We start from the raw sequence: 26,009 nt of genomic DNA, 5'->3' as shown, positions 1-26,009 counted from the left end.
TCCCACGCTGGAAAGGGATTGTGTTAAGCTGCTCACACCCCATCATCTTTTCCCATCTTTTAGAGAGGAAAACCACGTGGCACGAAAAATCTTGCCTCAGTTAAAGGTATGCGCCCTGACACCAGACCTCCTGGGCTTTAGTCAGCCCTGACCCTTTCTACCTGAAAGAACCTGGGCAAGTTGCTTCACCTCTGGGCCTCTGCCTCCTTAACCATAAAATGGGGATCATAACAGTACCTGCCTAATGGGATTATCGTGAGAATGAAGTGGATTAATGCACAGAGTGATAGGAGAAGAGCCTGGTGCACTGTAAGTGCTATAAAATGTTAGCTTTCAGGGAGGGTTGGGACTTACTTAGGACTTCAGTTCCCATGTCCTTGGCCTAGTACCTTGCCCACAATCCCTCTGACCCTCAGATCATCCTCACTAAGTGATGCTTGATGTGTGGAGGAAATGTGGGCAACTCTCAGAAAAGCCGCAGGCGCGAGGAGGAGAGACTGCGGGGGACCCGAAGAACAGATGGCTCTGTGCCTTGCTGAGGCCCAGTGTTGTTCGGTCTTTGCCTTGGGCTCATGGGTATCTTTCCTCCCAGCACCAGGAACTGCCTGAAATGTCCAAGTGCTGCCCATGTACTGTATTGAGCTTGAAACCAGGTCTGTACTGTAGCACTAAGCAATTAATTAGCACAGTTCCCACATTTCAGAAATTTCCTCATATCAGGCTCCAGGAGTGGACAGAGCAGCTTGGCCAAGCTGCACCTTTTTTTGTTATTCAGTCACTCAGTTGTGTCTGACCCTTTGGGACCCCATGGACTGCAGCACGCCAGGCTTCTCTGTCCTTCACTATTTCCCGGAGTTTGCTCAAACTCATGTCCATTGAGTCGACAATACCATCCAACCATCTCAGGCTCTGTTGCCCGCTTCTCCCCGTGTTCTCAATCCTTCCCCGGATCACGGTCTTTTCCAATGAGTCAGCTTTTTGCATCAGGTGGCCAAAATATTGGAACTTTAGCAGCAGTCCTTCCAATGAATATTCATGGTTGGTTTCCTTTAGGATTGACTGATTTGATCTCCTTGCTGTCCTAGGGACTTTCAAGGGTCTTCTCCAGCACCACAGTTCAAAAGCATCAATTTGTTGCCGCTCAGCCTTCTTTATGGTCGGTCCAGCTCTCACATCCGTACATGACTACTGGAAAAACCGTAGCTTTGACTATACACGCCTTTGGTCGGCTTCTTTAGGTAACTGCACAGAGGGGAGGCCTGCTGGGGAACTGCAGGAGGACGGGGGAACTTACAGGGTGTGTTTACCAACCCGGGTTGCCGTGTGCCTGTGCAGAGACATCACATCGGTGGGGAGTTGGCACTGTTGCACCAGTGGGCACACGTCGGGTACGGACTGAATTCTGTCCCTGCTCACCACCTTAGTGGTCAGTGTTGAGCGGGACAGCTGTATGTAGTGACTGGCTTATCCACCCTGGGCCCCCTCAGTGCTCAGAAGCAGGGCTGCAGACATGATGAAACAACTCTTGCTCTCAAGGAGTTTCATTCTTCATGGGCTAGGTGGACAGGCCAAAACATGGTTGCCAGGGAGAAGGTAAAGACAGGGGCTGTTCATGGAGGAGGTGTCATTTAAACTGCCCACTGTTGAATAAGGAGGGGTTTCTATGGAGACTGGGTGTGGAATGGATGGTATTTGCTCATTTGCAGACCAGGGTAGGAAAGTGAGAGGAGGGGTTGCTGACCCCTGCTTGTGCAGGAAGCTGACGGAGAAGCAGAATGCGGCTGGATCTCCGCGGGTCTGGCAACCCAGGACAGGGAGCTTGGGTTTTCCTAGCTGGCAGTGGGCATCACTGGAGAGTTTTACATGGAGAATTAATTGGGGATGGACTGAGCAAAATGAGACAGTAAAGAGGACAGCAGTCCCTGCAAGTGCCCTTGGGAGAAAACGGGTAAGAAGAGGGGATGAGCAAGAGGACTGAGACCTTTGGGGACTGGAGGAGGAAGCGGGAAGAGGGGGAGGGAGAGGAGGAGGAGCAGAGGCCAGGGGGATGAGGGACCAAGGAGGGCCATTGGGTTTCTGCAGCCTGGGACCGGGCAGATGATGTCCCCGGAGACAGAGGTCAGAGGGGCCGGGCACGCTGAGTGGTGAGGGGGGCAGGATTCCGTGCTGGGAGCTGCAGAGGCTGGGTGTGGTGACTGTCCGGGGCTGCAGGCAGGGACCGGGGGTCATGCGCACCTGGGAGGCGGAGCATGTAGAGACCCTCCCATGAAATAGAGCAGTGACTCCAGAACCCTCAGAGGTAACCTTGGAGAATCCTGGCCAAGAGAAGAAGACAGAGCAGGATGAGCAGAGGAGAAGTATGGAAGGAGGGCAGCTAAGCGGTGCATGTCACAAGAGGGAGGGGCCGGCAGGGTCTAGGTCAGAGAAACCCAGGATGATGAGGGCAGGAAAATAGCACACCCACTGAAGATGTAGGAGCTCTTTGGGAAGTTTTAGCAGGAGCAGCTTCCACGGCCCTAGCAGAGTCGGAGAGCCTCACTGCTCCATGTTGACTTGAGTGTGAAGAACAGGGCCATCTACTCTGCAGACATGGACTTTCTTTTGTATTTCTCTATATATTCATTTATTTTGGCGGTGCTGGGTCTTAGTTGCGGCACACAGGATCTTTAGCTGTGGCATGTGGGATCTAGTTCCCCAACCAGGGATGGAACCTGGGCCCCCTGTATTGGGAGCTCGGGGTCTTAGCCACTGGACCCCCAGGGAAGTCCTGAGCATGGAAGGAAAGATGAACGATGGCAGTGACCAGAAGGGTGATTTTAAGTTTTGGTTTTGACATGGATGGGCATTGGGCAAACTTGGGGAGAGAATGGAGACGGAGCCAGTGGAGGGGAAAGAGATAAAGGGAGGCAGAGTGGAGGAGGGGGGTCTTCAGGAGAGAAAGAGGGATGGCTGGGCAGAGGGAGCTGTGCTGAGTGGAGGGAGGCTGGAGCTCCAGTGGGCACCCCTCTCCTACACGCCCCTCCGAGTCACCTCTCACATCAGGATCCTGCAGGAAGAGACGCTGTTGTCAGCTCCACACTTAGGTCCGCTTCTCTAGCTTTTCAGTCAGTTACAGGGACCCTGTGGGTACTTAGTTCGTATACTGGTACAGCAGGTTTATATCCTTGAACAAGGTAAGTTGCATCCAACAAGTCATAGACTGCTTACTCAGGGAGGCGCTGAGTAAGTGGTACTGAGCGCTTGTTTCTAACCTGGGTTGGGGGACGTGGACTGAGCATCAGGAAGTGCTGTTGTCTCTTAGAGGCATGTGTGCGTGTGTGCTAAGTCGCTTCAGTTGTGTCTGCCTCTTTGTGACCCCGCCGACTGTAGCTCTCCAGGCTCCTCTGTCCACGGGATTCTCCAGGCAAGAATCCTGGAGTGGGCTGCCATTCCCTTCTCCTGTAGGCATGTGATCCTGGACTAATTATGTCTCCGCTCTGGGCTCCTGGGTCCTCCCAGTAAAGTGTTGGAGGCAGGGAGGGGGGCAGTGGCTAGGTCATCCTCAACATCCATTTTGGCAGGAACATCTGTCATTCCTTCCATCCATGAACGTGTGTCCCCAGTGAAACTTGAGGGTGTGTTGTGCCTCAGATGCGCTGAAATGACAGTGGAAGGATCTGTAACTGGATTTGAGCAGTGAGCTGGTGTGAGCAGGCTGGGGATGATGAGCTCTTCAGGTGTGTAGCTGTTTCCTTCATTGCTCTGATACCAAAACTGGACTATCCGAGTCTTCTGGAAGCTTTTTAATGCACACAGGCAAGCACTGTTTTGTTCTGACCCCTGTTTATCTTACGCCTGGATGCACAGGCTTTGGCAACCCTGTTATTTTCTTATCAGCTTATTTGGGTGGTTCATTGCTGAGAGAATATAATTAGGTGGAAGTAGATTATCTTGGTATTTAGGACTTAACCTTACCTGTCTGGTGGTTTGCTCTTGAGGAATTTATAAGTAATGGCTTTGTACGCTGTCCTGGTAGAAGCAGTTTATGTGTAGCATACTCCTGTGGGATTAAAAGAAAATTAGGAGACCAGGCAGATAAAGAAATGCTTAAGCATAGCTCTGGCATTGCTGTTGTTGTTACGTCGCTCAGTTGTGTCCAACTCTTTGCAGCTCCATGGAATGCAACTCCATGGACTGCAGCATGCCAGGCTTCCCTGTCCTTCACTATCTCCTGGAGTTTGCTCAGATTCATGTCCACTGAGTTGGTGATGCCATCCAAACATCTCATCCTCTGTCGGCCCCTTCTCCTCCTGCCCTCAATCTTTCCCAGCATCAGGGTCTTTTCCAGTGAGTCGGCTCTTCGCATCAGGTGGCCCACTCTTATTGCTCCAGCATGGCTGCAGGCTTGAGCCAAGAGATCCCTGGCATGCAAAGCAAAAAGGGAAATACAGCTATAATCTTTCCTGCTTAATGGTCTTTGGTTGGAGGTGCCTGGAAGGATGGGGATGGGAAATGATAAAATTAGTTCCTAGGGAAAGCAGAGCTTTTTCTAGTACTTAATGAAAGCCATATCTCATATCAGCTTGATCCTACTGTTTCTGAAAGTACATATATATTTTCTCAAGGGATCCATAGTATTTGAAAAAAGAAGGCCTCCACAGTCAGCAGTTTCAAAAACTACACATCTCAGTGGATAATTAACAATGAATATTACCTTTGGGAGATCTCTCATAGTTCTGTAAAGAAACCTATTTGTCTTTGTTCAACCCAGAATTTTTAAAATGTCTATGACTTCATAATGTTTTTCCTTCCTACATAGCTTTTTAAAAATATTTGTTTATTTTAACTGAAGATCATTACTTTGTTGTGATGGTTTTTGCCATACATCAGTATGAACTGGCCATAGATGTACATGTGTCCCCCCCTCATCCTGACCCCCCCACCTCCCTCCCTACCCCACCCCTCCAGGTTGTCACAGAGCCCCGACTTCGAGTGCCCCATGTCATTCATCAAACTCACGCTGGTTATGTATTTTATATGCTTTTTAGAAAATTTTCTTTATTTGGCTGCACCAAGTCTTAGTTGTGGCACTCAGCATCTTTGATCTATCTCTGTTACAGCATATGGGATCTTTAGTTGCAGCATGCAAACTCTTAGTTGCGGCATGTGGAATCTAGTTCCCTGATCAGGAATCGAACTCAAGCCCCCTGCTTTGGGAGCATGGAGTCTTAGCCACTGGACTACCGGGGAAGTCCCTTCCCGCACAGCTTTTAACAGTAACTCCATTTGACTGGGGGTGGGGGGGATGGCTTCCCTGGTGGCTCAGATGGTAAAAAAAAAAAAAAAAAAAAAAAAATCTGCCTGCAATGCAGGAGACCCAGGTTTGATCCCTGGGTGGGGAAGATCCCCTGGAAGAGGGAATGACAACCCACTCCAGTATTCTTGCCTGGAAAATCCCATGGACAGCGGAGCCTGGTGGGCAACAGTCCATGGGGTCACAAAGAGTCGGATAGGTCTCAGTGACTAACACTCACTTTCTTCCACCTTCGTTTGTAAACAGCAGGTTTACCTGGTTGAGCTGGTAGCCTTCACCAGCGAGGTCAGGGGTACCTCCCCAGGCAGGGAGCCCAGGGCTCCCTGGAGTCACTCAAGTGTGGATCAGTGGGACTGCGCTTCAGTCCTGGCCCCCCTGCTCACCAGCTGCGTGGCCATCAGTGGGACAGTCGTCTTCTCCAGCCTCAGGTTTCTCATCTGTAAAACTGGATAATGATGTGACCCACCTCCTGGGATCATCATGTATGATCATCATGAATAATCACTATGTCAATAGAGCCTGCAGGACCATCCCTGGATCAGTAAATAATAAGTGTTCTTTGCGTTGTAATGAATCTTCCCCCCATTCTGGAAGGTACCCCACCTGGAGCCCACATTCCTCCCACGTGACTGGGTCCAAACTCCAGTGCTTCTTTGGGTACTGACCATGCTTCCCTTTATTCCGGCAGAGAGCAGCTCTATCGGCCCTTTGTGATAGCTGTCTTCATAGTTGTCTTGTCTGTTATACTATGAGCTGGTTAAGGGCATCTGCAGCCCTGAGATTAGAACCCGGCACAGCTATTCAGTCTGGGGTTTTCAGTCCATCTAACACGAAGCTCAGGCCCTCGGGCATGTAGTGAGTCTGATTCAGTGAACACAGCTCTGTCTGGGGAGTGTGTGTGTGTGGACATTGTTAGTGTATCAGATGGAAATCTCTTTCTTAAGACTGGTCCTCTATACACTTTTGTTGAATGTAATTCTTGTTGAGGAAATCATTTAACTTATATTGTTCTTGAAGTTTCTCTAATAAAGGAGACCTGGCACCACATAAATTGTGAATTCAAAGAATGGTCTCAAGTCCTGTGAAAGGTACTAAACACAGACTGTTAATAATAGTCAGGACTGATGCAAAAAAATGTCTGGTAATACCTTTATAGCTCAGCCACTGAGTGAAAGGAAATTCTATTATCTGTGCCCAGCAGGGACGGAGACCCTTGTTTTTCTGTGGACCACTGAGCTGTGAGAAAAATCAATGGTGAGACTCATCAGTAGGAAGCAAATTTAGAGTTTTTTGGTTTTTTTTTAAAAGAAGAGGATCATAAAATATGATACATTCTCTTAGAATTAAATGAACATAAGATTTCACTAAATATAAAGAATTAAAAAAAAGATGCTTCTGTTGTACTTTAGGGCTATTTAGGAGAGAATGTAAGCAGGAGAAGAGAGAAAGCAAGAAACAGGGACTAGAGGGGGAAATGGTCTGAAAAAGATGCAAATAATGCAGAAGGACACAGGAAGTCTTAGAGACGCAGGTGAGTGAGGTCTTTCTAAGGAAAGAGGATCCAGGACTCTGGGTCTCAGACAGAGTGATCAGAGGGAAGCGATGGTTTCTTATTAAAGACCCAGATGCAGCGAGGGCTGGCGGATACTGCTTCCAGGAAAGGTACGACCATGTTGCACTTTGGCAACCTCAGGCATAACTGCAGTCACAATCATATTATGACAGCTTTTTTCCTTCTCGTTTTAACCATGTGGCAAGATTCAAAGGAAGAATCACCACCTCCATATTACAGACCAGGAAAGGGATTGCAGGCGTGTTCAATGCATGGCTAGTGTGTGGCTTTCAAAACCCCTCATGTCTTCTATCCACCCCTCTTCTCACCCTTTTCCAAAACACGCTGATGCCGGTGGCGTGGGCTAGGGGTCAGAGGCATGTCTGCACCACAGTCTCTCTGTGTAATTCTTACTGTTTTTTTAAGAATTTTATTGTTGTAAATTTACACCCATTTATTATGTGGTCATAAAAGGGGCTAATTCATTCCATCAGAAATAAAGTGACATAGGGCTTTGCTGGTGGTCCAGTGACTTAAGACTCCACACTCCCAATGCAGGGGGCCCAAGTTCAATCCCCAGTCTGGGAAGTAGATCCTGCATGCCACAAATAAGGGTTTCTGTGCTGCAAGGAAGATCAGAGATCCCTTGTGCCACAACTAACACCTGATGCAGCCAAATAAATACTTCTTCTTTTTTTTTTTTTTTAAGGCAGCATTAAAAAAAGAAGTCATAAAGCAACACTGACTGACTGTCTTCCCTGGCTGACCTGTGAGGCGGGTGGGCAGTCTGTCTGCCACCAGGGCACTTCCAGGGCTCACTGTTGTGCTGTCCTCTGATACCTGGTTCTGCAAACCTCAGATCCTGGAATTCACAAGTGACTACCTTGTGTGTGCTATTTCCCTTGTGCCCTAAAGGAGCTGCCATTCAGGTGAAAAAAGAGAACCACACAACATGCCTCCCTCGCCTGATGCAATTGCTGCTGCCGCTTCATCATTGGGAGACACTGTCTGAGCTTTCGCGGTTTGGCCGGCCCCTTCCTGCCTTTGCTGCGAGACCACGTCCCGGCACATCAGACAAGCAATTGATATGGGCTTGAAAATTCCTTCCATGGGCTTAGGAGACAAACTTGCATTGAAGTTGTGCCGAGAACGGCTTTTCCATGTCAGCAGCAGGAGCACTTTGCAAGCTTGTTATAAATGGCCAGCATTGTTATTGCCAGGCGCGGGAATAAGGCAATTTCCCGAACTGGCTCGTGGAGAAGCCAGCAGGACTTTGGCAATCTGTGGCCTGCGACCAAGTCCAGCCATGGCTTGTTTTCGTTAATAAAGTTTTCTTGGAATGCAGCCGTTCCCATCAGTTACGTACTGCCCAGGGACGCTGCTTGGGTGTTCAGATGGCAGAGTAGAAGAGGCGCTATAGAGACCGAGTGGTCCAGATGTTGGAAATATTTACTCCCTGGCTCTTCATGGAAAAAGCGTGCTGATCAGGATCCCCAGTAAGGGGACCTCGGGGCCTTTCTTTGCGGTTTAACGTGAGGTTGACAGCCAGACTGCTTCTGTGTCTGCTGTCAGCATCGCTGGGCCCCACTGCTGGGCGTGTGGTTTTCGAGTACAGCTCACGATCCCGGGGGTGGGGTTGCTGGACCGTTGTGTCCCATGCCCCTTGGAGTAGAAGAGCTTCCAGGTGTAGCTTCTCTGCACTCATGGGCTCTCCCCAGCTCAGCCCTCACGCGGGCTTCAGATGGAGCCGGGGAGACTCCCCAAGGTCCTCCTGGGCCCCATCTTCCTGGACCCAGGCTGTCAGCTGTGGCTCTGCTGCTGTTTGCTCCCGAGACACCCCCCACGGGTGCCCTTCTCTGTGGGCCTGACAGCGCGTGCCTGCGGAAGCCTCGCTTCCCTCCAGCATGCTGAAATCGCGCCGGGGCAGTTTCTCCTCCCTCCATCCCACGCCCTGCCACCAGGATAGTGTCTCCGAGGGATGGCTCCTGCCCAAGAACCTCCCTTGGCTCCCCACTGACCTCCAGATAAACCTCAGCCTGGTCTTCAAGGCTGTTTGATCTCCCCACGGGGCTCTTATAACTGAAAGTGGGTCCACCTGCTTGTCACTCAAAAGCCGATAAAGAGGCCAGGTTGGTGGGAAGGAAAGTTTGCTTTATTGTGGATGCCAGCAACTGGGGGTGGTGGCAGGGGGTAGGGGTGGATGCCTGTTCAAAGGCCGATTTCCACCACCCCGCCAACAAAGGCGTTTTTATAGGCCGAGGGAGGGGGCTACATGCAGAAACAGCACGGTCAGTTCTGACAGTCATCTGGCGGTTGGTCATCAGTGGTCTGACCAGCGTCATCTTGATTGTTTTAAGTGCAGTTAGTCTTCAGTTCCAGGGTCAGCTTGTTCTTATTTCCTCAAGGCCAGTTCTCAGAATTGTGGCAGCTCCTGTGACAGCTACAGTCTGGGCATCATGTAGTTAACTCCTTCCATGTGGGGGGGTTTCAGTATCTACAAGACAGCTCACAGGATATGGCTCAGAATATTCTCTATAGCCCTTGAGAAGGAATTAAGACCTTTGCCTTTCCTTCTCCAGGGGTCTTCCCAACCCAGGGATCAAACCCAGGTCTCCTGCATTGCAGGCAGATTCTTTACCATCTGAGCCACCAGGATATCCCCACTTACTGACTAAACCATGATTATATGGTCTCCTTTGACTGTTCTTCTTTGCTTCTGCATTTTCTCACTTCTCTGATTGAACTTACTCTTTGGCTAAAGCTTTTCTACAGACAGAAGGCAGGCTGAGGGGCCTTAGTGTCCTGCTCCAGTTCACTCTGAGGCCAGACAGGTTTTGCTCCCTTTCCCCCAGGATGGGTTGAACTCACCCTCCTCAGAGCCTCCCCCACCCGACTGACCTTTACTCTTAGAAAATTGTGCCTCCACCCCCCCGCCCCTCCATGTATTAAAATCCAGCTTATTCTTGTTGCATCCCAGGTCGATTTCCCTCCATTTGCAGCCAGAAATGTGTTCTTGTTCCCTTGAGCCTCCTGCCACTGTACTGCATGACCCTGCAAGGCCAGCTGTGTTGTTAGGACCCTTTCTTTCTCCTCTCCCCCAGGTCTTAAACCCCCACAAGGCAGGGATTCCTTCTCAGCCTTAGTCATACTCCTTGTCCTTCCCACCCCAAGCAGGCTCTCTGGAAGTTACATAGCGCATGCACACCAGGAATGTGGGTACCAGCTGCTGGGAATCCTGACCTCATGATGCTCATATTGTAATCCTCACTGCCCAGGTGCGGAGACAGCTCAGAAAGATCCACGTGGCCAAGCGCTGTCAAAGCCAGATTTGAACTGGAGGCCCGGGTGCTCCAGAGCCGCCCCAGTAGGACCAGGGTGCGCTGTTGCAAGCACCCCTGCACTTGGGCCCTCTGTGGTGGCCAAACTACGCCCCTCTGTGCATCCACTCACACTCCCCTCCCTGCCTGTGTATTAGCATCACCTGGGAGCTTCCGCAGACTCCTGGCTGGGCCCCGGCCTCACACATTATATCTCAGTCCCGGTGCGGGTGGGGCAGGGGGCGGTGCTGGTGTTTTCCAGGTGATTCTAGTCCCGTCCCCACCCCCTACGCCATAATAAGAAGACCGATAGGTTGGGGGAGGGTTCACGCGGGCAAGCCTGAGCTTCAGTTACTGCTCCAGGAGCTTGGCTGCGTGTTCCGTGACCCCCTGGGAACCCTGGCCCTTTCAGAGGTGAGGAAAGACCCACCTGTCCGTGGTCTCCTGTCTCAGGGCATTTCTGACTACTCTTTGTGACCCCATGGACTGCAGCCTGCCGGGCTCCTCTGCCCATGGGAAGCTGGACATACCCTCATACCCAGGGAAGCTGAAGGTCTCCCTTTGGGGCTGGGCTACCTGCGTGGGGCAAGTGGCCCCAGTCTGCGCCTCAGACTCCCTACGAGATGAGCCTCCCCAGATGCAACCCCGCTTTCCCATAGGAGGAGGAGAGACTGGACTGGACGTGAGCCAGAAATGAGGGAGGTCTTTCAATTGGCATCTCTGCGGGGGCTTCCCTGGTGGCTCAGTGGTAAAGAATCCACCTGCCAAACAGGAGATGCAGGTTCACTCCCTGGGTCGGGAAGATCCCCCAGAGGAGGAAATGGCAACCCACTCCAGCATTCTTGCCTGGAGAATCCCATGGACAGAGGAGTCTGGCAGACTGCAGTCCATGGGGTTGCAAAGAAGAGGACGTGACAGCGACGAAACAACAACACAAAAAAGCAAGCTTTTTAACCTTGAGGGGAGACAGGCTTATTGAGGACGGAGAGCCCAGCGGAGCAGTGGTTCTCAAAGTCTGGTCCGCAGCTCAGCAGCATCCACATTACCTGGGAGCTTGTTAGAAATGTAAGTTCCCAGATGCATCCCAGATGCTCTGAGTCAGAGGAGACTCTGAGCTTGGGCTCCAGCAGTCCCATACCCTCCGGGTGATTTTGCTGCCAACGAAGGTTGAAAACTGTTGCTCTCGATTGATGGTAAGTATGTGTGTGGACAGGCTTCCCTGGTGGCTCAGATAGTAAAGAATTTGCCTGCGATGTGGGAGACACAGGTCCAATCCCTGTGTCGGAAAGATCCCCCTGGAGAAGGAAAGGGCAACCCACTCCAGTATTCTTGCCTGGAGAGCCCCACGGACAGAGGAGCCTAGCAGGCTACAGTCCATGGGGTCGCAATGAGTTGGACTTGACTAAGCAACTAACACTTTCACTCTTCACTTTAGTGTGCGTGGGACACTTGGAGTGTCAGTGGTGTTCATACCTCCCCCACGCTGGCACCAGAGACGCCCCCCCGCCCCCAACCAGGGTTTTTATAAAACCTCAGACTCCTAGGCCTCATCTCAGGGTTTGGTAATTTGTATTTTTACCCAGTGCTTCAGGATATTCTGAAATGCAAGTGGTTTTTTTGGTTTGTTTGTTTTTGAATCGGGGTAACAGAAACCTGATAAATATTGCATTCTTTTAATAATCGCTTTGTATCTACTTGGTGCAGGGTGAGGACACGCCCTCTTTGCCTCCTGGAGCTTCCTTCATCTCTGATTATCAACACATTGCCATCAGTCCTGTTACCCGTTAAGTAGATGCTGGCAGGCATCTTCCTCATTGTTGGATTGTTCTGCCGCCTATGAGCCACAAGTGGGTTTGTGGCCTCGTGTATACTTAATTAGTTCAACTTCTCCAGGTTATGGTTTAAATAAGTGAAGACATTAGCCTCTGACATAACTGGGCCACAAAGCATCTTTTCAGAATATTTGTGTAGCTTAACTCTAGACTCAGAGAGGGGTCGGTGAGGCTTTGAAGAGGTCACAGGTCAAAGAGGTCAGGATTCTCCTACTCTTATGCTTGCAGGAGTGGGGGCCCCCTTCTAGGACTGGAGAGCGGGCTCTTGTCTAACACGTGGACATGAATTGTCTGAGCAGACACACGTGCTTACAGAGCAAGAGACTCTATTGGGAAGGGGCACCCAGGCAGAGAGTAGGAAGGTAAGGGACCCAGGAGGACTGCTCTGCCTCGTGGCTCCCTGTCTCGGGATTCATGGTGATGGGGTTAGTTTCCGGGTTGTCTCTGGCCCCTCGTTCTGACTCAGGGTCCTTCACGCATCCCCCAGCCAAGATGGATTCCAGTGAGGAGGATCCTGGGAGGTTGGTAGGATGCGTCGGCCCTTTCCGGAATTCTTCCTCTTGGCAGTGGCTTGTTAGTCCCGTGTTCCTTCCCAGGACCTCCTGTCGCAAGATAACTCGTGCAGAGGGTTACTGTGGTGCCTGGCCAGGGTGGGCGGTTTTGGTCACTGTTTCCCCTCCCACTGTCTCCCCTGTGGGTCGCTCTGCAAGGAGCAGGTTTGAGGCAGAACAAGAGTTGCAAGCATGGGCCCCCGCGCTCTCTAGAAGATCGGGTTCTTTTTTGTTTTGCCCACAGCTGCCTCTCCTTGCCACCCTTATGTCATCATTATTGTCCACACCTGTGTGATGTTTTATGCTGGCACACACCTGCTGGAATGGAGCGGCTGTCATATTTCAGATCTGCTCCCCAGGACGGATGTCATGAAGCCTCATGGCAGAAACAAAATACACCTTCTGCTCATCCCTGCCTGTCCTTCCTCCCAACTGTTATTGCCCTCTCCTCCCCAGGTGAGGTCACCAGGCTGCAGACCCGCCAGCCTGCTCGAGGGCCACCCAGGAGATGCTGCCCACACATGTCCACTTCTGTTACTTGGCTTCTATTATTTTAGTTAATCTTTAAAATTTTTGGCTGCGCTGGGTCTTCGTTGCTGTGTGGGCTTTTTCTCTAGTTGCAATGAGTGGGGACTGCTCTCTAATGGCAGTGCACGGGCTTCTCACTGCAGTGGCTTCTCGTTGCAGAGCACGGGCTGCAGGCTGCATGGGCTCAGTGGTTGCAGCTCCCGGGCTCCAGAGCACAGGCTCAATAGTTGTGGCCCATGGGCTTAGTTGCTCTGTGGCATGTGGGATCTTTCCGGATCAGGGATCAAACCCTGTGTCTCTTGCATTGGTAGGCGGATTCTTTACCACTGAGCCACCTGGGAAGCCGGTTACAAAGGAAAGAAGGGGCTAAATGAAACCTTCGTTTTCACTTGTCCAGACCTTTGGCCAAGATCTCTGGGAACATTTGAAAGCCATTTTAATGAAACCAAGAATCATGAAATTTCTTTTCTCAACCATGGCCACTACCTGGTGCTTGAAAAACAATCTAACTTATAGCTCGGGCTGCATGAGTAGTGAGCTGGCCTTGACTTGAGTAGAAAGACAATAGAAATAGGAATCAGAATGCTCATGACGAAGGGTGACACAGCTGTCCTGTCCTCGGTCATGAACAGGGGCCTGCACAGTGCCGGACCCTGCTCCGCAGAGCACACCCCGGCCCAGGGCTGGCAGGAAGGCTGCGGTAGTTTGTGTCCTTGCCTTAGTGCTGTGCTAACCTAGGTGGAAGCATCCAGAGGGCTTTCACAAAATCTCAGCTCCCAGGCTTCCCTGGCTTGGAAACTCACAGAGGGACCTGGCATCTGAAATGTTTAAGTGCTTCCCGGCTGCATCCAATCTGAAGGTAGCATTGGAAACCCCTGGGTTAAAGGAGTCTGTTGAAATGTGCAGGGTTGAAAGGAGGCTAACAGGAATTACTGGGCTACTGTCTTTTTTTTAAAATAATAAAGGTAAATAGAATAGAGCAGGGGGTCCCCAACCTCTGGGATCTAATGCCTGATGATCTGAGGTGGAGCTGATGCACTAATAATAGAAATAAAGTGCACAATAAATGTAATGTGCTCGAATCATCCTGATGCCATTCCCCCAGCCCTTCTGTGGAAAAATGGTCTTCCACAAAACCAGTCCCTGGTGCTGAAAAGGTTGGATGCGGGTGGAATAGAGGCATGCTAATGAGCACAGGTGTGTGTGTGGATGGACACTGCAGAGAGGCTGTGCATATGGGATGCTGACACCTGTGCACATATTTATACATTTGGAGGAAGGCTAGATCCACTGACTCTTCTTCCTTCCTTTCCTTAGCACACGCTCAATCGCTCAGAGACAGCCCAATCTCTCTAAAGATGCCATTCTGCCTCTACGACACTTCTCAGATATTCTTGTTCATTTCCATTGCTGCTGTAAGGACCTTTTCTTCTCCGTTGTCTCAATAACAAATAGCCCAGCCTCTCTTTCTGCTGGGGTTTACTTCCGTAGCCCCCATTCAATCCATCTTCCACATGCTGACCGTACCTGAGTCACTCTCGTTTTTTTTATCACTTTGCTGGTCCCAACGTGTGCGTGCTGCATGCTAAGTCACTCCAGTTGTGTCTGACTCTTTGCGACCCTATGGACTGTAGCCTGCCAGGCTACTGTGTCCATGGGATTCTCCAGGCAAGAATACTAGAGTGGGTTGCCATGCCCTCCTCCTTGGGATCGTCCCAACCCAGGGATCGAACCTGCATCTCCTACGTCTTCTTGCATTGGCAGGTGGGTTCTTTTCCACTACCACCACCGGGGCAGCCCCAAGGATAAGTGGTGACCATGGCTGTGGATGGCCTTACTAGCATTTACTCACATAGGTGTTTACTCCTGGCACCAGCTCTCGGAGGTGTCACCCTTATCTCCCTTTTACAGATGGGACATTTTACAGATGGGTGCCTTTGCCCAAGGTCACTGAGAGTCCCCGATGGCCCTGGAGCTTTGGCTCTGCACCCCTCCGCTTCCCCACCTCTCTGGACATGTCAGGAAAGGCTACTCTGTGCTAATGGAGTTTTCACGCGTTGTGTCTCGTCTTCACATGCATCCTGCCGGGTCGGCATCATCATTCCTGCTCCGCAGAAATCAAGGCTTGCAGGGGTTAGGTACCTTGATCAAGGTCCTGAAGCTAATTAAGGAAATCCTAGGTGCGATTCCAGCCAGCTGCCCTCCCTCCAGGCTCTGCATTCTTTTCCCCACACTGCCTGGGGTTGTCTGATTCCTCTAGGGTGGCTCCTGTGACTCCTTATCGTCTGTTTACCAACCTACCTTTCCACTCCATATGTTCCATTCCATCATGCAGTCGTGCCACCCGCCATCTGCTCAGCCAGTTGCTTTGCCTGGAGTGTTCTTCCCTGCCCAACTAGGGATCCCATGACAGGACTCCTCCTGGACTGCTGATAACACCCTGTGTGGAAACTGCATACAGCAGGACAGGAAGGCTATTTGCGTTTTCTCTCCAAGGAACCCTAAAATAATGCATCTCCTCTTCACCCTCCTACGTGATTCTGCATCATGAATGTAGCATGTACCCAGCACACATGTCTACCTTCCTGCTGGGGGGGCATCTTGAGGCTCGGTGTCATCCCTTCCTCCTGTTTCTTTTGTTCCTATTTTTATTGGAGTGTAGTTGCTTTACAATGCTGCGTTAGTCTCTGCTGCGCGGAGTGAATCAGCTCTATGGATGCACATATCCCCTCTCTTGGATTCCCTTCCCATTTGCGTCACCACAGAGCACTGAGTCCTGTCCTTCTCCTGTTTCTGTCTTTGGTGTCCTGGGCACTGTGAAGCCAACAGCAGATATTCAGTAGATATTTGTTCAACAAATGAGGAGCAGACAAGGTGGGGAAAGCCATCAAACTGTTCGACCCACAGAAACTCAGTACAGCTGGAGTGCACAGAACAGTCAGGAAAATATTTACCTGATGGCCTTGAGAGAAATGTCTAGTGTTTGGAAATTTCCAGAAGGAAGTGAAGAGCTAATGATTATCCTACTGAGCTAATCTGACTTGTCCATTTTGCCTACCCCAGGTTTTTTGTCTCTTTGTAACTTTATTTCCTTCAATATGCTTTGCTAATTACCTCCTGGTAAAAAGCCCAGGAGTCCTATACCTCCAGCATGGACTTGAGAGATAAGATGTAGTTGGGAGACAGTCTGGGAAAGCTGTGCTTTTCAAGACTTTCACTGGACTCCTGGAGAAGGGAAAGGCTATCCACTCCAGTATTCTGGACTGGAGAATTCCATGGACTGTATAGTTTATGGGGTCACAAAGAGTCCGACACGACTGAGCAACTTGCACTTTCACGAGCCCTAAAGGGGGCGGCTGTGGGGTGGAGGAGGTGGTTCTTATGTGTAGAGGCAGAATATTGCAGGATGGAAACAGATGCCCAGGAAAACTTTTTTGCCCCTGGGAAAGTTAATTCTTTAACCATTTTATTAGGGTTAATTTTAATGTTAGTTGCTCAGTCATATCCAACTGTGGGACCCCCCCTCGACTGTAGCCTGCCAGGCTCCTCTGTCCATGGAATTCTCCAGGCAAGAATCCTGGAGTGGGTAGCCATTTCCTCCCCCAGGGACCTTCCTGACCCAGGGATCGAACCCAGGTCTTCTGTATTGCAGACAGATTCTTTACTGTCTGAGCCCCCAGGAATGAACGGTTAGCATACCAAGTAAACGGTTTTTGGACTCAAGGTGTAAAGCACTTGGCCCAGATGGTCAAAGCAAGGCCAACCAACAGGCTAGGTGGGAGGGTTTAGGACGCGCAGGTGCGCTGCGCTGCAGGAAGGGGGCCTCCCGGGGGGTTTCCATCAGCATGGGCCTTGAGACTGCGTTCTGCACCCCACAGGTGAGCGTCCTCACCACCCTGGAGCGGAGGTTCAACCTGCAGAGTGCCGACGTGGGCGTGATCGCCAGCAGCTTCGAGATCGGGAACCTGGCGCTCATCCTCTTCGTGAGCTACTTCGGGGCGCGCGGGCACCGGCCGCGCCTCATTGGCTGCGGCGGCATCGTCATGGCGCTGGGGGCGCTGCTGTCGGCCCTGCCCGAGTTCCTGACCCACCAGTACAAGTACGAGGCGGGCGAGATCCGCTGGGGCGCCGAGGGCCGCGACGTCTGCGCCGCCAACGGCTCGGGCGGGGACCAGGGCCCAGACCCGGACCTCATCTGCCGCAGCCGGACTGCCACCAACATGATGTACTTGCTGCTCATTGGGGCCCAGGTGCTCCTGGGCATCGGTGCTACCCCCGTGCAGCCCCTGGGCGTCTCCTACATCGACGACCACGTGCGGAGGAAGGACTCCTCACTCTACATAGGTAGGCGTTGCGCCAGCGCCCGCGGGGCCGCGGTTCGCTTTGTGGCTGATTGCCTGTTTAGAGAACCAGGGCGTGTGAACAGAGGAAGGAAATTTGGGCCCCAGAACTTTTAAGTTTCGTCCGGAGCCCTCATTCTCAGACTGGGGGTGTTTGGGGAAAATGCTGAGGCCTGAATTGCACACCCCAGAAAATTCTGGGGGTCGTTGGGGTGCAGCCTGGACTGGTAATTTTTTAAGGGGCTCCCTGGGTGACCCCAATGTACAGCAGAATTTGACCTCTGCTGTGCAAGAGCATCCACAAGCCTGGGAAGGGGGAGGAGATTGGGGGGAGTTTTATATATATATGTTTATCTGCCTTTGTGTGTGTGTGTTTGGACTGGGCGGCTTGCTATTTGCCACCAAGGAATCCTTGGGGGGTCTACACATTGGAAACCCCTGTTTTTAATCATCAAAATGACCTCCTGGTCGTTGTCTTATTGAAGCTCAAAGATAAAAGTGATTGCATATGCCCAGCATTTGGTATTATTCAAAGTTGGTAACTGTGTGTGTGTGTGTGTGTTTTCCCCTGTAACGAGGTTATTTACTAGAACCGGATATTTGAGAAGAAATAAGGTACATGTGAACTTTTGAAAAAAAATTGTTTTGTGCTACAATGACTTCTGTTATTTTATACTGGAAGGATGGAAACCATCTGTCAGTGTTGGGGCTAAGAAACATCCAGGGGTTGAATTACAGCAAACGAGCTTCTCCGTGGCTGCTTCTGGGCACTGTTGCATGGTCATTTGTAGGGCAAGGGCCGGCCTGCCGAGCATCTCCGTTTTCTTGTTTACTGAGTTTAATTTTGCCTCCCACCATCTGTTAGATTCTATGATACGACCCCAGTCACTGAGTGCTCACGCTTTGGGGAAAAGATAAAATAAATTACCTCCACCTGCAGAAGCCTTGCGCCTCCCCAAAGCAGTGTGCCTTGGAGCATAAAGTTAATTACAATATGGAGGTTTAGGTTAAACTAGAACTTGAACAGAATTAGTCAGAAAGCCTCCTACCTGCCAAGTTTCCCCCATACGCTGTCCAGGCTGTCTGAGGGTTCAAGGCAGTTACCCCCTGAATGCTGATTTTCCTTGGTGACTTCATGTCCTACCTGTGAGGTAGATGACTCTATTGAATACATACGTCGTATGTCTTAACCCTCTGTGAACAGGCTCTAGAGTAGAAAGGTGGAGAGTATGTATCTTCCGATCCAAGGGGTGGAGAGCTTGTGGGCCCGGTCACAGCCTACCTGTGGAACACAAAGGATTGATGGCTAGTCCCTCTGCTATTTGCTTAGGGGTTTCCATAATTATGTCTGGAGGTGGGCACAGTGGGGAGAGGGGTCTAAGGAAATCATTTACATTTTGATGCTTCTAAGGCTTCAGTGAAAACCCCTCCAACATGAGTCTGCTGCAGGCCAGGGAATGGGCCACAGCCTGTAGCCAAAATAGTCTCCCCAGGTCCATCCGGGCCACTGGACTCGGACTTGACTGATATCACTCTGGTACCCCAGGATAGAGAGATTTTGGTAGCAGGAACAGCAAGTAGATAAATCAGAGCCCAGGGAAGGAAGTGGGGAGTGAAACGCTGAGCTCTTGTGTCTCACGATGAGATCAAGTAGAAAAATGTCTCCCCAGAATCTCCCTGAAGCCACAGGCGAGGTAGATCACCTCTGCTTGGAGCCCATGCCTGGAGCTGCACGCTCAGCGTCCTCTTGTGGAAGTTCACTCTGATGAGTCGGGCATTTTCCAGCACTGATGGGGCCTGGTTCATAGGTCAGGCTTAGGATGTGGACTCATTTCGGTTTTGTGAGAGGTGGAAGCTTGGGCTATAGGACTGACCGTAGCAGGCACGGCCCTTCTCTCATTCTGAGACTTTCTCTGGGATTTACAGTGACTCTCTAGTAGGAGGAAAGTCTCAACCAAATTTCTCGCTGGGCCTCCTTTTCCTTTCTGACAGTTTAGCATTCCCAGAGTTGGGAGTGTGTCTGTGTGCTGCGTGGGCAACTGGGTGGCGTCTGGCCAGATTCCAGGACATGACAGTCCAGGGCTGTGAGCAGGCCTTCCTGAGTGCTTCTGAGCTGGTTTCTTGGGTCTGTGTTTTGAGCAACAGAGAGCAAACTTCTGCACAGGTTGGCTTCCACAGGTGGCCTTTTGTCCCATGCATGGCTGGAATTCTCCAGGAACAATTTAAGAAGACCATGCATATGCAGAGCACAACTGATCCAATCGCTTATTGTACAAGTCAGAAAAAATGTTTGTGACCGTGGGACTGTTTTGGCGTTTATCCCCTGCAAGAGGGAGCTAGTTTCTGAAGCCATTTAATTTGGCTTCCGGAAGTATTTAGGAGAGTCGACAGAATGGAATTGGTATGAATTATGGCGTCCTAACTCCCTGCAGGAGGACAGTCTGAAGGGACTGGCCCTGGGAGGTAGGTGCCAATGGATGCCCATCACCCATTGGGGTGGAGTAGCATGTGTGCCCCTTGGCTCTGCCCCTGTGGAGCTGGTTAAGAGAGGCCCACCTTGGTTCTGCCCCTGCGGAGCTGGTTAAGAGAGGGAGGCCCACGGCCAGCCATCTGATCACAGGCCTGACATGTGAGTGTGAACTAGGGATTGGAAGGGTTTTAAACCCTGCACGTGTGAAGCACAGGTGGTTCACAGCTGCTCCGTCCCCAGGGGTGTAAGCATCGATCCAGCCACAGGCCATTGGTGACAAGTCCTACCCCTTGAATAATTCCTTTTAGCTTTTTGGTTATACAAAATCCTGTTTCTGCATCAGTATGCTTCTGCATTGGTGACTCACGATGGGTTACTTATATCGTGAGTCACCAGCTGGGGGCCATCAGCACATCCATGGCCTTGACCCTGACCCCTTACGGCCAAGGGGAAAGGGAAGCGTTCCATCTCCAATCAAGCTGATATTTTCCACCCTAAGGGACTGTTTGCTCCAGCCTCTTGTGGCTGAATTACTGCCAAACTCGCGGATTCCTTGATGGTCATTCATAAGGGGCTTCTAGGGCTGGCACCATTCTGCGGCCGCTCCTGCCCAGCCTGGGGAGGGAGCCAGGGGAACTCATTACCAGGGGACAAAACCCGATGAATGGGGACACCGCGCTGCTGGCAGACTTCTCAGGACCACACAGTGTGGAGCCAAGCCTCATGGCCCAGCCAGAGGGTGACCCAGGGGTGGCACGTGGCACTCTCTCTCCCCAGAGGGACTGATGGAGCAGAGTGGCAGGGGGACCGTTTGGTGTGGGGGCATGAGTGGGGTCCACCAGCCGACCTCTGGGAGCTGCTCCTACTCCTCACCCATGTGCTGACCTTCCAGGAGCTCAGCTTTCTTAGCTGCTCTGTTTCTCCAAGTTCAGAGCACAGCCTGTTGCCTTGTAGGCAAGAGTAAGGAGGCTAATGGAATGGACTCACCGGGTCCTTTCATTAGGCCGCGGTATCAATCGGTTGGCGCCTTGTTTTTTTCCCCTTTGGGAAAGAAAAGTCTCCAAAGGAGAGTAGTAAGGTTTTTTGTTGTTGTTGTTTTTAAATAACTTTATTTCTAGTTGAAAAGTATTACATATTCACTGTGAAAGTATAGAAAAAGAATCATTTAAGAATAATTACTCTTAGCTTTATGTTTATATAAAATCCTCCTTTTCTACATTGTTATGCTTTTCTACACACACAAGAAGTCTTTATCGTGAACATATTTTGCTACTGTCTTTCTCTCTCAATCTTTCTTGAACATTTCCCTGTGTCATTAAATATTCTTCAGTGATGATCTTTCTGCATACATCATATTCCCTTCTGGATATATACTATAATATTAAATGTCCTCTATTGTAGAACATGGATTTTTTTTTTTTAAGTTTTGCTCTTATAAAACAAAGCAGACAAGTGAACTGTGATTCTGAAAGGTTAAGTAACTTGCCTATGATAATGAATGGGGCTGAGCACAAGGTCTGAGAGTGGCGTTTGTTTTGGTACATCTGGGACAGGGCTGAGGGGGGTGGGTCAGGGGACAGAGGGCTGGGGGATGCTCCAGGGGGTTGGGAGCATGTGAGGGCATTCCTCAAGACAGCCTGAAGCCTGTCTTAGGGAAGAATCAGAGGTGCCAGGAAGGTGGGAAGAGAGCTGGGTGTCTCAAATCCAAGGGCAGAGATGCAATTGGAATGGGGAATGGGTGTGAAAGCAGAATAGAGACTTGGAGGAGGAGAGAGAAGGGAGTCCTGGCTAACAGGGCACGTCTGGGGTCTGGAAGGATTTGTGCCCTGTTTCATGGTGGTTTGAGTGTTGATGGGTGCAGATCAGAGCTGGAGGATTCCATGTTCCCCTCACCTCTCTCCAGAACTGTGGACAACTTACTCTCACTTGGCTGTTCATTCTATCGGAACCACAATCACCGTTGGGAAATTGCCCTTATGTCGAATTGGAAATCTGTCTCCTTACAGCGTTCCACGCGCTAGCTCTGGTCTGCCCTTTGGGTCCACCTTGGGAAGTGGCGATCCCTTTTCCATGTTTGGTCACCCCGCAGCTGGCCAAGCACCAGCCTTGCATGGGCAGGGAAAGGCACCTAAAACGTGGCTCCTCTGTACTGGGACCTCTGTTCCTTACTTGATTTGGTTTCCTGCTACATTCGGCTGCTGTTTCCCTCTTTATGAGGGATGATGCCAAGGCTGCAGGGCTTGTTACTTGGGGGCAGGACCAGGTGAATGGGGCACGCAGGCTTTGGGTGCTGTATTGCTTTGCTAGGGCTGTGTAATGTAACACCACAGACTGAGTGGCTTCAACCAGTGGTCCCCAACCTTTTTTTAGCACCAGGGAGCGGTTTTGTGGAAGACAATTTTTCTGCCAACCCAGTTGGGGGAGGGTGGTTTCAAGATGATTCAAGTGCCTTACATTTATTGTGTGCTTTAATAATAGAAATGTTAATAGAATATTCAGTTCAGTTCAGTCGCTCAGTCATGTCTGACTCTTTGTGACCCCATGGACTGCAGCACACCAGGCCTCCCTGTCCATCCCCAACTCCCGGAGCTTACTCAAACTCATGTCCATTGAGTCAGTGATGCCATCCAACCATCTCATCCTCTGTTGCCCTCTTCACCTCCTGCCTTCAGTCTTTCCCAGCATCAGGGTCTTTTCAAATGAGTCAGTTCTTTGCATCAGGTGGCCAAAGTATTGGAGCTTCAGTTTTAGTCCTTCCAATGAATATTCAGGACTGATTTCCTTTAGGATAGAATGATATATAGATATAATGATAATAAATACAAATATATAAGGAAGTTAAGTAATATAAATATAATGAGAAATAAGAAATAGAAATAATTATAATAGAAATATTATGATTGCATTAGTTCTACCTCAGATCATCAGGCATTAGATCCTGGAGGTTGGGGACCCCTGGCGTAAGCAGTGGAAGATTTATTTTCTCACAGTTACGGAGGCTGAAAGTCCAAGACCATGGTGTCAGCGCCGGCTCCCTCGGAGGCCACTTCCCTTGGCTTGCAGATGGCAGCTTCTCCTCCCGTGTCTTCACATGGTCTTCCTCCCATGTGCTCCATATCTAGTATCTCTGTGTGTGTGTCCTAATTTCCTCCCCTTACAAGATCACCAGTCAGATTGAAATAGGGTTCACCCATATGATCTCCTGTAACCTCAGCTCCCTCTTTAAGGCCCTATTTCCAAATGAGTCACATGCTGAGTAACTGGGGGTTAAGGCTTCAACATATGAATTGGTGGGGTAACATGATTCAACTCATAACAGGTACCAAGGGGACTAGAACCAAACAAGACCCCTGCCCCTTTTGTCCTAACTTTTCTATAAAGAACTTCATTGTCATGATTGTTTGGTTCCCAGTAATCAAGGAGTTATTTGAGAATGTAGGTGTTTTTTTTTTTTTACTTTTTATTTTGCAACATTTATAGAATCACAAGTTGTTGCAAAATGCATGGAAGTTCTCTGTACACCCATCCAGTTTCTCCCCATGATAACATCTCGCATCACTGTAGTATAGTATCAAAACGGGAGTGTGAACATGAGTATAATCCATGGGGTTTATTCAGATTTTCAGTATTATGTACAATGATTTGTGTGTTTCTATGTGTGTCTGTGTATAGTTCTGTGTGATTTTATTACATGTGGATGATGTTGTTTTAAAAATGCAGAATGGGGACTCCCCTGGTGGTCCAGCAGATAAGAATCCACCTGCCAATGCAGGGCACAAGGGTTTGATCCCTGGTTTGGGAAGATCCCACATGCCTCAGAGCAACTAAGCCTGAGAGCCGTAATTACTGAGCCCATCCGAGTGCTGCAGATATGGAAGCGTGCATGCCTAGAGCCCATGCTCCACCACAAGAGAAGCTACTGCAATGAGAAGCCCATGCACAGAGTAGCCCCTGCTCACCACAACTAGAGAAAGCCTGCTCAGAGGAATGAAGACCCAGTGCAGCCAAAAATAAATGCATAAATAATTTTACTAAAAGGAAAAATTGCAGAATGGAATTAAGATGAAACCAGATCGTTCTGAGTCGTGTGAATGTTTGACACACAAACATACATGGGAAGATGCAGAGAGAGAGAGAGAAGGCTGTAAGTAGAGTGGGAATTGACTGGAGGAGATGGATTCTTTGTGAAGGGCTTGTTTGTTCCCAAGAATGGGATCCTTGCAGGGTACCAGAATACACGGAGCGGTTCCTCCAGTTGGGAGGCACATCTATTAGACACAAATGGGTCACATTTTCTTTGTTTACCACTTCTGTTGAAACCGGCTGGAGCCCTCCACGTTCCAGCTAATGATGCAAAGAGAATTATTCTCAGATTTCATCTGCCAAGTGTTTGTTTAGCACAAAGGTCACTAATATCAGGCAGCAACCAAAGAGAACTAAATTTCTCTTCCGAGCCCTGGGAGTCCAGAGTTATATCGCCTCTGATGAGTTTTTATTTTAACTTGACATTGGGTAAAATGTGTGTTAACTCTCCAAAGAGTGTGGGTCGGGAATGGATCAAATACACTGTGATTGCAGTTCATCTGAAAAAATAATTAAAAAGCCATCCCTTGTGGGAGCAAGCACAGCTCGTTATATTCTTGCAGCTTCACTGATACTGAAGTTCCCCTGGTTAATTTCTTTTTTTACAAATAAATGACACTGTACACCAGTCAGTTTGTTTTGGCTGGGTTCCATTCATTTCTTCTCCCCAGTGACCGGTCACGTGCCATTTTTAGTTTGTTTTAGCAACTTGCTAGGAGGCGTGTGTGTGGCTCTTATCTGGCACTTCCATATTGCCCGGGCTGGGGGAGGTTTCTCATTCATTCTCAGCTGCTCATAATTCATGCCCTAGGGTTCATGGGATCACTGCCGTGCTCCCTGCCTGGGTGTCCTTGGGCAAGACTCTGAGTTTGGGTTCTGATGGTCTTGAGGTTCAAATCCTGGCTCCTCCACAGACCTGCCCACCAGGATTTTGGACACATTTTCAGTTAACCTCAGCCTGTTTCCTTATCAATAAAATGAGCTTGGAATCTACCAAGCGAGACTTTGCTTGGATATTAGGTATCATGCTGTGTTGGGGGTCAGTAACCACCGCCGCCTTCATCTTTGTGGTTGTATAGTCTCCATTTCCAGGTGTAGAAACAGGAGGCAAGAAAAAGCAATTGACTTATTTAAATACAAGGGTAGGTCTTTGATAAGAGTGATTGGATCTTGATTTTCAGTCCAGATATTATCCATCTAGTAGATCTTAGATGAGCAACCTCCTCCATCCTGAATTAAATCAACAGGGCTCTTATTTGCCTGCAGACCCCTTCCTGTGGCTCATCTCAAAATACAGAAAGTGCTACAGCTGCCCCAAGCAGTGGGCGATCTGGTTTGTATTAAGTCAGAGGCACCCCAGAGTATGGCCATTGCCCTAATGTGATATATTGATGGCTTTCTGGGTTCCAGCACATTGCTTCTTAATTTGCTTCTTAATATTTGTTCAGTTTTAGAAGAATATTTCCTTGTCTTAGTAAAATTGGGGAAAACAAAATAGAATAAGAAAACATAAATAATTTTTAAGCAGATACCTATAGAAAATTGTCAACGTTCAGATATATTTTCTTCCAGTCATTTTTCTTCTTCTAATATTTATTTATTTGGCTATGCCAGGTCTTAGTTGAGGCATGTGGGATCCAGTTCCCTGACCAGTGATTGAATTCACCTCCCCTCCTGGAAGGTCTTAGCCACTGATCCACCAGGGAAGTCCTCAGCCATTTTTTTTTTTTTTTTACTGCATTAAGACCATACTGTAAGTAAGCTTACTTTCTGCCAGTGAAAAACTTTTTTGTGTCTCATTAACAGTCAACATTATTTTAGATGACTGCTAGAAAATCTGGAATGAGTTGGGTAGACATTTAGGTGATGGATACCTCTGTGACTGTAGCCTCATCCACATTTGCTGAAGCTCAGGTTGGTTCAGATAGATTCACCGGGGGCTGGAAACCAGCTGTTTGGCCTTACTGTGGCTTTTTCCAGAAGATAAGTGAGGAGGCATAAGGTGTCACGAAAACAGACTTTGGGCCCCAGTGAGTGTTGGTG

The 26,009-nt window shown here is 49.6% G+C and overlaps 1 protein-coding gene across 2 annotated transcripts in view; it reads left to right on the top strand.

The window, feature by feature from the left end:
* The window catches only part of SLCO3A1 (solute carrier organic anion transporter family member 3A1), a 368,846-nt gene that overhangs the window by 66,710 nt on the left and 276,127 nt on the right, over positions 1 to 26,009 (top strand). For both annotated transcript variants that reach the window (XM_043921345.1, XM_043921344.1), the window contains exon 2: positions 16,952 to 17,417. In XM_043921345.1, the coding sequence (XP_043777280.1) occupies positions 16,952 to 17,417 (466 nt within the window). The remainder of the gene's footprint in view (positions 1 to 16,951; positions 17,418 to 26,009) is intronic.

The sequence above is a fragment of the Cervus elaphus genome, chromosome 13 (assembly GCF_910594005.1).
Source record: "Cervus elaphus chromosome 13, mCerEla1.1, whole genome shotgun sequence".
NCBI classification, from domain to species: domain Eukaryota; kingdom Metazoa; phylum Chordata; class Mammalia; order Artiodactyla; family Cervidae; genus Cervus; species Cervus elaphus.
This window is presented reverse-complemented; position numbering and strand designations above follow the sequence as displayed.